The sequence below is a fragment of the Drosophila kikkawai genome, chromosome 2R (genome assembly GCF_030179895.1).
Source record: "Drosophila kikkawai strain 14028-0561.14 chromosome 2R, DkikHiC1v2, whole genome shotgun sequence".
In the NCBI taxonomy this organism is placed as follows: Eukaryota; Metazoa; Arthropoda; class Insecta; order Diptera; family Drosophilidae; genus Drosophila; species Drosophila kikkawai.
The window spans coordinates 8756606-8770276 of record NC_091729.1 but is presented as its reverse complement, the minus strand read 5'-3'; the positions used below and the strand labels follow the sequence as shown (position 1 = coordinate 8770276).

At 40.5% G+C, this 13671-nt stretch overlaps 2 protein-coding genes across 2 annotated transcripts in view; one reads left to right on the top strand and one right to left on the bottom strand.

The window, feature by feature from the left end:
* Ance-3 (angiotensin-converting enzyme Ance-3) overlaps nt 1-13671 on the bottom strand; it is a 50425-nt gene that overhangs the window by 5128 nt on the left and 31626 nt on the right. The window lies entirely within an intron of this gene.
* Vajk3 lies at nt 5143-7848 on the top strand. The gene is made up of 3 exons (XM_017181821.2): nt 5143-5232; nt 5441-5479; nt 6632-7848. Exons 2-3 carry the CDS (start codon nt 5468-5470, stop codon nt 7436-7438), a joined length of 819 nt encoding a protein of 272 aa, XP_017037310.1. The 5' UTR covers nt 5143-5232; nt 5441-5467; the 3' UTR covers nt 7439-7848.

The window sequence follows — 13671 nt, the reverse complement described above, 5'->3', positions numbered from 1 at the left end:
AGGCTGTAAAAAGTTTTATTTGCAGATTAAGTTGGCCAACGTATTATAATTATCTCCTGTGGCTAACTATACTAACGAACTCAAAACTGAATAATAATTGAAACCTTAAATTTCACAAAAGGCAAGCAGGAGTAACATTTATTAATAACTTGATTGGTTTCTTTATTATTTAAATTTATTAATTGTCAGTTTCTAATATAATAAGTCACTTGAAATACCCTCCAACTTGTCTGCTTTTTAAATCATACAAGAAAACTCTTTACGAGCTTACATTGTAGCCTCATTCCAGCATTTACTTGCTTTGGCGGAAAGTGTCTTCTTGTTTTGAAAGAAGTATTAGTGCAAAATGTTAGTCATCTCGTGTATGGTGGAAATTCCCAGACCATTTCCCAACAGCCACTGCAACTCGGTCTCTGCATATAAGCACGCTTACAATTGTGTGAATTATCGCATGCCATTCAGCTGAGTGAGTGAGGATTGCCAGCCAACCTGTGGCCCTAATAAGCCGTAATTATATTCGGTTAAGCTGGAACCCGCCAAGAAGTTCGGCAGCAAGTGGACTGGGCAAACTCTAGAAACGGACCGCAACAGCGTGCACCAAAGTCACAACATCAACAAACATTAACACACTGCAAACAATTGGCCATAAATCAGCATGCAGCAAATGTGCAGGGTCGGTGAAACGACGGGGGCTGTGCAGTTATTGTTGTCGTTATAATCAATGAATTACGTCGCATCGGTTGACCACAATTTATGGCGACTTGGAACATGAGAATCCGCACAGCAGAGTCCAAGAAGCAAATAAAAATTCAAACCGAAACCGAAGCCCAAATGCAGTTGGCGACGAGGAAGGTTGGTTTGGATTTTGCAACTTGTAACCGCATACAACAAAAGCATCCACGAATCGCCGTACGGCAATCAGCCTTGCCTCCTTAGCTCTCTCTTACATTGTCAGAAATTTGTATGAGATACGACAACGAGCATAAGGGCTTTCGATAGAGCTAGAACAATATATTTGCCTGTTACAGGGAGATACTTAATAAAACATTTAAAAGATAAAAATATCAGTAAACAAAAATTGTTACTAATTAAAAAAGCCAATGAGGTACAAAAGTATGATGTTTCTTAAATTTTAAACGGGAACATAGTTTGCCAAACTTATAAACTTCAACTTATATAGTTCAATACAATTTCTCTGGCTACTATTGAGTGTTATCAAAACTTTTGGCATTATTAGAAATTTTCATTGATGAATTTTTTTTCCTGTGCATTGATTGTTTCCCGCCTGGCAAAATTGTAACGTTTGCAGCTCTGGGCAAACAGCTGCAGCGACCCAGTCCAGGCAGACTTGGCTCAGTTCCATCTGGACTAACATAGAAAACGACACATTTTCTGCAAAAAGTACAAGTTGTCGGCCAGAGGCCTAAAGTCCAGGGGAGCTGCCTTAATTGGGAATTCCGATTTAACGGAGAGGAAGAAACAGAAAGGAGTGTTTTGTTTTTGGGAAGTGTCAAAATAGTGCCTTTTCCTCGGCTAAGACTTTTTCACAATCTAAAGAATCCTATAAATTAATTTAAATTTGTGGTGCTACTAAATATTTATATTTCAACAATTTAAACAAGTTTCTTTGAAATTACTAAATTTAACAGAGCTCCGTTATAATATGAAAACATATGTAAACCTAGCAATAAGGTCCTTTTATAAACCTGCTGGAGATATTACAATTACAGTTTCAACTATAAATTGAACTGATAGCTTCATAATACACTTATTTTAAACTAAAATCTAACCACATCTGTGGACTATGTCTTTAAGCTTTAAGAGAAACTGTTTGGCCACAATTAGAGGGATATTTTTACATTACATTCCCCTTATCAGCTTTCTCTATTGTACAAAATTTAATTACTTATTACCATATTCCTGATTAGGAAAGTCTTCTTTACAGTAATGAATAAATTAGTCTACAAATATGCTAGCTGGTCTTATTAAGCAGCCCAGAAGTATAACAAGCTCATGAATATGGATCGAACGAAACCATCTTAAATTGCTTCAAAAATAGAGACAGTTTTTAATGCTTTCAATAGTTGTTTGATAAGTCAATAAGGAACAAAGATTTAAACTAAGGCGGCGGAGTACTACTGATGTTCCTCTGCACAAACAAAACAAAGTGCTTTTATACAGGCTTTTTATTTGTTGAAATTCAAATGCTGACAAAATGTTTTCGAATTTGGAAAGCTGCTTTTTATATCGATTTTCGATCGCTAAATGTTTGCTTTAGTTGGAATTGCTTTTGTAGAATCTGGAAAAGACAATAGAAAATGCAAATATCTTTCCCGTCTGGCGGAGCAAGACAATAAGATTAGTCAATCACCACGGCTCACGCATATCATTTGGGCTGTCAGATGGCGCGTCCAATATCCAACTGGTTTCATTTTGCGCATTAACAAATAATTATGCTGGCAATTGCCAAATCACGGACTCGGCCCGCTGATATATAATCTGATTTTGTGCGAATGCAGCGGCAACTGCTCCGCCACTGCAGCGCCGACCCATAAAGGCCTTTCACTTTTGCGGCAGAGTGCAGATCTCACGCATGGCACCCGATCCCACTCCCGGGCGAAGTCCCCGTCCCAGTCACAGATCCATTTGCAATCCCAGTCGGATCGCAGTCACCCGCGAATTGGGTCCGTACTTGCAACATTGTCAATAATCAATAGCACTGGCCTGCATGGTTTTTTACAAATAAAATGGAATATTAATTAAAAATATATATTTTTTAACGAGGAGAAACCAGCAATAGATTTAAAGAAAACACTATTAAATGGAAGTTGAATTGAAAATAAAAACAATTTTTGTAGGGCTGTGCAACATATTGCAAAGACGAAACCCGAGCCCTGGACCCACATCGTATTGATCTGCAGTTGCATCAGTTTTCACTGCTCCAAGCCGCTGCATCTTTTCCGCTTGGATTGAGACATCAAAGTAACCGAGGCACTCCAACACTTCCAACTTCCGTTTTCTGCTCAATTTTGCAGGAAGATCACAGGCGTAATCTGAGACAGTTGGCGGTGCAAGACCGGAAAGCCCTATATATTATTTATCCATGATAAACATGAAAAGCTATCTCTAGTTATCAATCACGTTTCAAGTTATCGATTAAAAGGGATTATGCAAGCGAAATCAGTGTTAGCACAGATATAGGATAAGCCGAATAGATCTCTGATTATGATATGATTTACTTGTTGAAATAAGTAACATATTCCTCATACTTTTATGGATTAGATGGATATTTAATCCATAAATTTATATTTTCTAGATTTAAGATAATTTAATAAAAAATCACAGATAAACCAGAATTGTAAAACGATTTTAAATAATAAATACTAATAAAAGTAATTAACGAAATGAGCAATATTATTATATAACTCTACGATTTGCACACAATTTTCCCAGATTATTATATACAAGTTTAATATTAACAAAATCAAAGTCGCCAGGGTAAATAATAAAACAACGTGTGATTCGTGTTTGTTTAGAAATTAGAGAACCCTTTGTTTTCAGTAAACATTTTAAAGAATTTATTATATTTGCAAGCCGTGGAGATTTCGATTTCGTTAAAACAACAACAACAAGTGTGGCCTAATAAAATGATTATCATTATCAGCAATACCAAACAAAATACTCTTTTTATTGTTCTTTATCAATTTTTATACCCTTGCAGGGTATTATAATTTCAGTCAGAAGTTTGCAACGCAGTGAAGGAGACGTTTCCGACCCTATAAAGTATATATATTCTTGATCAGCATCAACAGCCGAGTCGATCTAGCCATGTCCGTCTGTCCGTCTGTCCGTCTGTCCGTCTGTCCACCTGTCCGTTTCTACGCAAACTAGTCCCTCAGTTTAAAAGCTATCTGAATGAAACTTTGCATATAGTCTTCTATATACTCTCACTGCTATATATGTCGGAACGGGCCGGATCGGACGACTATATCATATAGCTGCCATACAAATGTCCGATAAATTTTTAGAAAAAAAATTATTACTTTGCTGTTTTTCAATATTTTTGCACCATTTTTGAGATATGGCCCTTTTATATTATTTCTGAATTTTGGTAAAAATTTTATAAAAATCGGACGACTATATGATATAGCTGCCATAGGAACGATCGGGAAATTAATAGGAAAAAAATTATAGCTTCGTTGTTTTTCAACGTATTTGTATCTACTCTGAGATATAGGCTTTTTTTATTGTTCTAGAATTTTGGTATAAATTTCATAAAAATCGGACAACTATATCATATAGCTGCCATATAAACCGATCGGTAGATGTATACAAAATGTAAAGCTGGGAATGCAAAACTGTAACTGTCAAACTGTAAACATAATAAGTATAGGTAAAATGTAATGAAATAATATCTGCAAGGGTATACAAACTTCGGCGTGCCGAAGTTAGCTTCCTTTCTTGTTTTTAGATTAAATTGAAATCTTGATTTATAAATATGACATTAATAAGCTATCTCTGTTTGCTTAATGGAATCAACAATAAAGTCTATAAAATTTCTATAATGGATACCATTTTATTGATTTTAAGAATCAGGTTCTATGGTCTTCTGAAACTTTTAAAACAAACAGAACCACAATTTTGATAGACATATGACCTTTCACTACGAGATATTTTGGGAACAATAATAAAGTGTGGAGAGTCTCAAAGATTGTTTACCGAAATCCGAACATAAATAATCGCTGATCATAGGAAGTTCTTCGGGATTTTCCCAAGATAAATATCGTTTCAAGATTTTGTTAATTTATTTAATTGTGCATTTTTAACGAGTCCAAATTTGCTCCAGTATTTTATGATCCAACTCCGGCCCCTAGAGTAGCCAAGGAAGGTAGTGGTATTGGTGGAGCGCCTCTGTGGTGGTGAGCGCTTCCGCTTGCCACTTTTCGAGTGGCTTGCACACACCAGCAAAGCGCACCAACACAGGCACAGAGCCCGGCCTGGCCGGGAGCTTTGGAGAGAGCGTAGTGGCCCGGTGAGAAAAGCTTTCGACCAGCGCTCGACAACTTGGCTCAAACATGGCTCGGCGGCGTTTTCAGTTTCGTTTTGACACAAAAACTCTTTGGGGGTATAAAAGCCCGCCACTGACCACAGACAGCATCCAGTCAAAGGTTTGGAATCGCTAGTGATTCTACAATCCTTCCACAGTCTATTTTGCCTGCTACTGAGTTGCTTGTAAGCCCAAGTTTATTTCGTTTGTTTTAAGAAATGCGAGCAATGCCCAAAGTTATTTACAAACTGAAGTGATTTCAAACAGTGTAGTGTGTCCCGACGTGTGCCTTTAATTTGTGCATCGAGCAATTCCAAAAGCCAGATAAATTGTTTTTAAAAAAATATTTAAATATTCTATAATAACTGAATCATGTTTTCTGTTTATTTGCAGCCTTGGCAAGTCCCAATCGACTCCGCAATGAAAGTATTCGTAAGTACAATAGACATACTTGGTGCAATAAATTAAAAGAAAAATCCATCCATTAGAATGTGAGACATAAACATAGGTGAATAAGTTAGCCAAGGTGAAAGGGAGAATCACAGAATTGCTATTGAGTCTGACCAATTAGGGGGCAACTCCCACATATAGAACAATACCATCTGTAACTCATTTCCATTATAACAAAAGCATACAATTAATGGTTAATACCACACTAGTTGCCTGGGATTTTCACAAGCTTCTTTGCAATGCAAATATACAATATTGTCGGTCCGCCTCCAGTTACTTCCTAAAACATGACGAACCGTTAAATTGACCACCGCAAATGACAAACTTCAACTTGAATAACATGGCTAATAAGAGCCTGCTAACTGATCGATCATAATTGGAGTGCCGGCCACGTCTAATAGCAGGCCGTAATCGCCTCGGTTCATTTGCTCAATTAAAGCCAGCACTCGCACTCGCAACTCCAATGCACCGAAGAGACGCGGACTGCGCATGCGCAACGTAACGCAGCTCCAGGGCGGTTGGGAGGTGGGCGGGACTCTGGGTCGCATCGCTTATGCGCGGCACGCACGAATTTCACCTGGCCATTTGAATCGCAAGGGAGGCCGATGAGACAACAGTCGCCAATTTGGGCGTCACTTTCTAATGCGATTGAGTAATCGATAATCTATGCAAAAGGGGCACACAGGTGTGATTTATCGTTAGGTAATCCCAGGTAAGCAGAATTGGTTCACAGCTACGGGGATAAAGAACAGCATTATAGTAATTTCTTCTTTGGCTGAAATCAATTTTAGTCTTAAAGGAGACATTGAAATTATAAGCATCATTGAAATATTTCAGGACAAAGTAGAATCTCAGGATTGAATGATTTATGCAACTAATATTGACAATTTGATAGATATAAATATATAATTTTTCCTCTTTTCACTTTCCCAGATACATACATAGAAATCACAGCTAAAAAACTACTAAAAACTTAATCAAATCTTTAGTTAAAACTAGTTTATGTCATAAGATAGATAAACAAGCTTAGCTGCTTAAGGAAAACCTAAATAAACCCAAAATCCTTTGATTTTACTACTAAAACAGGATAAAGAATCCTTTGCTTATACATACTCCCCTCCCCGATCCTTTCAGATCTGCTTAGCCGCTCTGCTGGTGGCCTCCGCCTGCGCCAGCAAAACCGAGGGTGAGAAGGTGCCCCTGGAGAAGAAGCTGGACAAGCGCGGCCTGCTCGACCTGGGCTACGGCTACGGTCACGCCGGCCTGGATGTTGGCTACCTGGGACACGGATCTATTGCCGGACACGGCTACGGCCTGACCGGTCACTCCGCCCCCGGCCCCATCGCCGTGGGCCACAGTGGTCCGGCCATCGCCATCGGACACACCGCTCCCGCCGTGGCCGTCCACCATGCCCCCGCCCCGTATGTGATCAGCAAGCAGGCCGATGTGCACAAGACCATCACCATCACCAAGGGCATCCCCGTGCCCGTGCATGTGGACCGCCCCTATCCCGTGGTCCATGAGAAGCGCGTGCCCGTGGAAGTCAAGGTGCCCGTGCCCCAGCCCTACGAGGTGATCCGCAAGGTGCCCGTGACCGTCAAGGAGTACGTGAAGGTGCCCGTGCCCGTGCCCCAGCCCTACGAGGTGATCCGCCACGAGAAGGTGCCCATCCACGTGCCTGTCGACCGCCCCGTGCCCGTTGAGGTGCCCAAGCCATACCCCGTGCCGGTGGCCAAGCCCTACCCCGTCTACGTGGAGAAGGCCGTTAAGGTGCCCGTGCCCGTCCAGGTGGACCGCCCCTACCCCGTCTACGTGAAGGTGCCCGTGGTGTCGCACTCCGTGGTGAAGCACGCCCCCACCGTGGCCGTCAGCAGCTACCCGGTGAGCAGCTACGGACACGACGCCTCCGTCTACGCCGACCACCACGGCTACCACAAGTAAGCGGACGGCCCTTCCATTGGAGCGAGCGGACTTTCTGGAAATGAGCCGAGGGAAATCTAGCAACATTTTCAACTATCCACTCCCCCTGTCAGTCTCCCCTCCAATCCTACCGTCCCGAGCAGACACCAACCCTGGAAGTTCCACTTCCGCCCTGCCACTCTCTGTAGCTGTTAAGACCCCAAGATGAAGCAAGCAACGCCTTTTGTAAATTATTTCCGATCCAGCCCCCCAATGGAAGCCATTGTGCGGCACGAGATCTTGAGTTTAGGGTAAACACCAGCTAACTGTTTGTAGATTTCGCCGTCTATGGACAGCTTAGCCGGCTCCGTTTACCAGTGAGGGCTTTCCGCGCACAATGAATTGAATGGATAACGACAGAATATCTATGTGGAAATCTATTAAGGACAAAATAAATTAAAATTTATAAAATTAAATCCGAATGGCTTTGTCACTGGTTGGCTGCTGGAAGTACTATACAATCGGGTTACTTGCTGTACAATGTCTTGTATATATATTTTGTAAATAAAGAGTTTTATCATTATTAACGAACTGTGTTTGCTGTTGGTTATAATGTTGGATATTTGGCAAGGTATTAAAAATATTGTTATAAAAGAATGCTTCATATATGTGAGAGCCCTGACTTTGTCATAAATAAATCAAAATCAAAACTGATTTACACTTTTGATTATACATTTATCGATTATTATTAATGACTTGCTTCTGCAAAAAATCATAAGGCAATTTATTGTCAAGGCTGTGAACAATTCAATTTAATGTTTCTCTATCAGCTTTATCTTATTAAAGACTTCTTGGACATCTTGCTTGTGATGTGTCCTTGCAGACAGCTTCCTGGTCTTAACAGCTGAAGCTCCTTTCTCCATGCCAGTCACTTGGGCTGACATGACCCGAATTCGCACAGCCTCAAGTAGGAAGGAAAAGTCGTCTTATGGGCTAATCAATTACAGGTGAAGTGATGATGATGATGAAGGGATGCAGATGAGCTACGATCAGAGTCTGAAAAGTCACGCGCAAGGTCGACTGGAGACAGATCCATTCGCAGACTGACGTCAGCGGAGTTCATTTAAAAGTCGGTCGTAAATTTCAGTTACATTTAGCAGCTTGCGTAGGACTGGCAGAGCAGACACTTGGCATTTTCAGCCTTTTACGAGAAGTGAACGAACTTGGCGGGTTTTTCCTCATCAGAAGCCCAAATATCAACTTTCAAACTGCAAAAAGTTCTTAACGTGTTTGCATTTGATGAATTGAATCAATTAAGTTTAGGGGTATTTAGCATTTGTTTACGTCGATTAAAAAATAAACATAAATCCGGTTTGTGCCATCTTGCGTATTAGCCAAACGAGGGCAATTAAAACAGTTTTTCTAAGCGTGCTCACCATATATTAGAGATCAGCGCGTTTATTTTCGGGATGCGGTCCCCCGAAGAGGGGATTTTAATGGGGGCCAAAGCCCTCTTGAGGCCCGGCCCCAAGGACGTTGCTCGCGACAAAGACGGAACTGAAACAACTTTCTAATAAAAAGTCACCCGTTCTTGTTAATTTCTGACTTAATTTTCTTCGGCATCGATTTAGAAACAAAAGAGAGCCGATCCGCCTTGGGACAGAACTGGTTCTCTGGATCCAGCCCAAGAAGTGAACCCCGCCGCGAAGGTCGCCGGCTTTGCGGACCTCGTGTGCCCACATCCATGGGGGAGTGGCCGAGGTACCAGCAGTTGCATGCACTCGTTATTCCATATCTCAGCAGTAATTTGCTGCGAATTGCACTTCTATTTGCAACGTGCTCTTGACTCTCGTAGGTGTTAGTCCGCTCCGATTCTCGCGCTGGAATACCTACATTAATTTTGATCTTGACTTGAATTGTCTTTCGGGTTACGCAACTGCCAGCCATTACAAAGCGGATCTCTCCGTCAAGCTTAATTGCTGTCAAGCTTAGGGTCTAATTACGCCAAATTAGTTTGCACAAGAATGTTCAGACTAGATCAAGATTTCCCTAGCTGCATAGTAATTAAAATATATATTCTTTAATGCTTAATAATTGCATAGAAGCTAAATGTAAATCTAAAGTTAAGGAATGTTATAGAACTCATACCAAATAATATATGAAATGTTTTCTCTTAAAGTTGGAATTATTTAGAAGTAACTTTTATTTTTACATTTAAAATCACAAATAAGTTAAGTTACAGACACAAAAACGTATTATGAGTTGCCATATTCGTTACAAGTTTAATTTGGAAAAAAGCCTTTGACTAAGTTAGTCTTAGCAACTTGGGATAATAAGTATTAAGTCTTATTTTTATTATAAAAATAAAAACATTATTCCTGTTGATAATATAGTATGATTTCTTATTATTTAATTATTAAGGAAACAAAACGATTGTCAAACCTAAGCCTAATTATTCACCATGTAAAGCTCTGATCTTATGAGCCCTTTAGTAAAGATTTCTTTTTAAACAACATGCAAGTAATATGAAATATCAAAATTAATAATATTTATGAATACAAAAAAATGAATATTCATAACCAGCATCCTCTACTCCGGCGGGCTCTTAACTGGAGCACTGATAACCCATAAATCATTGGCACAGAAACCGCCCAAAATCGAAAGAGAGATCCCACTCAGGCCGCAATCGATTGGCGATCGCGATCTGGGAGATCTGGCTGCGATTACGCAATAATAACCAATCCGGCCAAAAGAGAGACAAGGCAACAAATTGCGGCAACCAACGGCGGCCAATTAAAACAATATTTCTGGCGCCAAGAGTGCGGGAGAGGTGGGTGGCGTACGCATATCTGCAGAGACTTAATTAATTGCCACAAAATGATGGAGACACAAGCGCAACGGCGAACGACAAAAGATGGAAAAACTGAAAACGAATTTTCGCAATTCTCCGCTTTTTCGCTTTTTGCCAGCGTCTGAGAAAAGGCCACAGAAAGACGTTCAGCATGTTCCATGTTGCCAAATGCGAAACTTTTGCTCTAATGAACGACAATATAGCCAGTGGCTTTTTGAAGGTCACCGCCAACTTGTCCATCGCCAAAAGCCAGGCCGAATGCGTCTGCGACGTCAAACGGCTGTCGACCAATTGCGACATGAATTGGTTTAGCTTTAGTATTTGATTTTTCCTTTTGCCAAAATGCATGTCTGTTTGCCAGCCACGGCTGAAATCGACAAACGAAAAAAAATCGCGACAAAAAACTTGCACCAGTTTCTCGATCACAAAACTGAAAACCCAAATCCGAAACTGAAAACCAAAAACCAAAAACCGAAACTGAAACCGAAATCGCAATCGTAATCGAAGTCGCCGCTGCGCAAGTCAAGTGAAGCGAGCGTCTTTGGCAATCTGGAAATCCCAGTGACTCCTACCTGATCCAACCCCGTCCACCGCCATAGTCCCTCCCACATGATCTCCACACATGAGTCTTCTGTCTCGGCCTGCCCTGCAATACGGCTTGCTGGTTCACTTAGCCAGCCAAGACGGCGATTGTAATGCTCGTACTTGCGGCAGCCACAATGCATTTCCAGTCATTGGCATGCCGCATGATCGCATTTCAGCTAAATGCTAAGTCTGTTGACCCCACAGCGATCCAACTCAACGATCCAATTCATCATCATTGGAGAGTGCAAGCCTCGTTGGGAATTTCCTTTTTGGAAAAATTCCGAATAGACAAACAATGTTTCGTACTTCAAGTGGTACTTTATTGCTGAAAATATTTAAACTTTGGAATAATAAAACTGGCTCTAATGCATTCAGTGGTGTTATTGTTTCGTGATGATCAATACACACTTCAGCCTAAATATCTTTCATTTTATATATATTATTTAGCAAGTAATATGAAATCTCGATATGAATAACTACATTTTTGAATATTCATATCCAGCATCCTCTACTCCTTTCTTAATCTTGATTTAGTTTACGATCGACCCACCTGGCTTCTGGTCAACTACTGATAATCTGTACAAACTCATCTTCGCCCCACCTGACAGTGCATTCAAATGGCAAACAATTAGGCTTATAAATGCTACCGCACCACATTCAATCGGATTATGCAACTACACACCCATTATGGCCATAAATCGTGGTCTGGTCTGGCCTAGTCTTGGCCACGGGTGTGTTTCGCACGAAAGCGAGGCGAATCCTTTCACCTGATTCGGGGGAGCGTAACAAAAGACTCAGGCAACGAACCCGAATCCAGCGCGATTCATTCCCATTTACTTGCAATTTCCGTATTGAAAGTGTTTCTCTGGGCCTGCCGACACTCCTTCAAGTTCTTTATCTGTGAAGACAACTGTGTCAAGCCTCTGAGGCGCATTCAACCGTCCGACAGTAGCAAATTGAATAGGAAATCTCTTGGAAAACATCTTTCCCAAAATCAAACCGCAGCGGCGGCAGATTCCCAAATCTGGACAAGCTACTAGGCCACTGCAGGAGTCCAGCCAACTACTGCTGCAGTTGGTGTGCTGCATGGCGGCGAGTTGCTGCAGCTGCTCGGGCAGGCGAGTTGCATAATTTTTGTTTTTGCATTCGACGTCTCGGAGCGGTGCTAGCGTGATCGTTGCTGCTGCTGCCGAGCGGCTTTTGGAGTCACCCAGTTAGTGTGTCACTGTGGCATTTGCAGAAAGCTGCAAGCGGCAAGCTGCAAGCTGAGCACAGCAAACAGTCTGCCGCTGACACTGCCTTTCTGCCCACTCATTGTCTTCTGTGGGATGGCTGCTGTTGATATTAGTAATTATGCATTTCACAGAGTCGAGTCGAGTCATGACATGTTGTTGGAGTTAAATCATTTGCCTAATTTTTCATTGAACCTTGTGGGCGTGGCAGGCGGCTATTCGGGTAAATGTCAATCGAGCAATTGAAGCCGTCCGTTATTATAGGTTAGTTAGGCAAGGTGAATTAGGCAAAACGACAACTAAAACATAAAGCTGAGCGAGATGGTTGTTTATGATAAATTCGTTAATATTTTCCATTTATTTTTGAAGTAATGCCAGATCTAATCCACTCAATGTATACGGTTTTAAAAGTTCCTTGTTTGTTGGTCCTTGTTGCTGTTTAGAATCAAACCTTTTGGCTTTCCAGAGACCCTATGGTTAAAAGTTAATGGCTTAAGAGACTTTCAGCCGGTTCCTATTTACAGTTTAGAATAGATATTTGTTCGACCTTTGGAATTAATATGATTATCTAGGTAGATGAGGTTGCTTGTTTCATTGCCATAATAATTGTCTATTTTATGCAAGAACCAGTTATTCCTTTTTACTCTCATTTACTTTTTTTTAATATTCTTTATATCCAACATGTGTATAAACTTGTAATTGCTATTGGAATTATAAGAATTATTTAGAAACAGCTATAATTTTTCAATTTAGCAGATTAAACTTGGAACATTTTATTTTTAGTTTATTTGTTTTTTAAACTTTCAGGAAAATAATTTTTCTTAAATATTCAAAGTACCCATTTTTTGCGAAATTTGAATTGCTACAATAAAATACCGACTTTCAGGGTGTTAAATACTCCCACCCTCGGCGGTCTTGCAAAAAACTACAGCAACAAAAGTCGATTAGGCGACATAATTCCCAGGCAAGCTGCTGTTTCTTTTTTCGTTTCTGTCTCAGTTCTGTGTCTCTGCTCTTATTGTTTGTAAAAATTTCTTGCACTAATTGCTGCAGAGGTTTCGTACGAACGAACAATGGCCAGAGTTCAAAATGATTTATTTATTTTTATTGCTAAACACGAGCTGATCTCGAACATGGACACAAAAATGTCAATGGTGCCAAACAGGGTTTATAAAGAACCAACAAAACTCTTTTTTAGAGACTGGAAAATATTAAAAGGCAACGGTAATGAAAGAGTTTAAAGTTAGATTCAAAAATTGTTGACTTGTTTGAATAATATGGGTATGAGATACTTATGTAATTACCGTCTTATTTAAAATATCTAAAGGTCAGTGTACTTGTAACCTTAAAGCTTGAAATCCCTTGATTTAACCGAACTGAAGTCGTGGCGCCTAATTATTATACCACAATTATTTATATATTATTACTTTTATCTGGTTTTGGACTTTGAATATTTCCTTGCTGAATCGCTCCCGAAATAATGTCTTTATTTGCATTTTTAAAACTTTTGTGCAGTCAAACTTGACGTTGTTCGTGTGGGAGGGTGTTGAAGTGGGCGTTGAGGGGGCGTGCCAGCCAGTTCTTTACTGGATACAGCCCCCAAGATC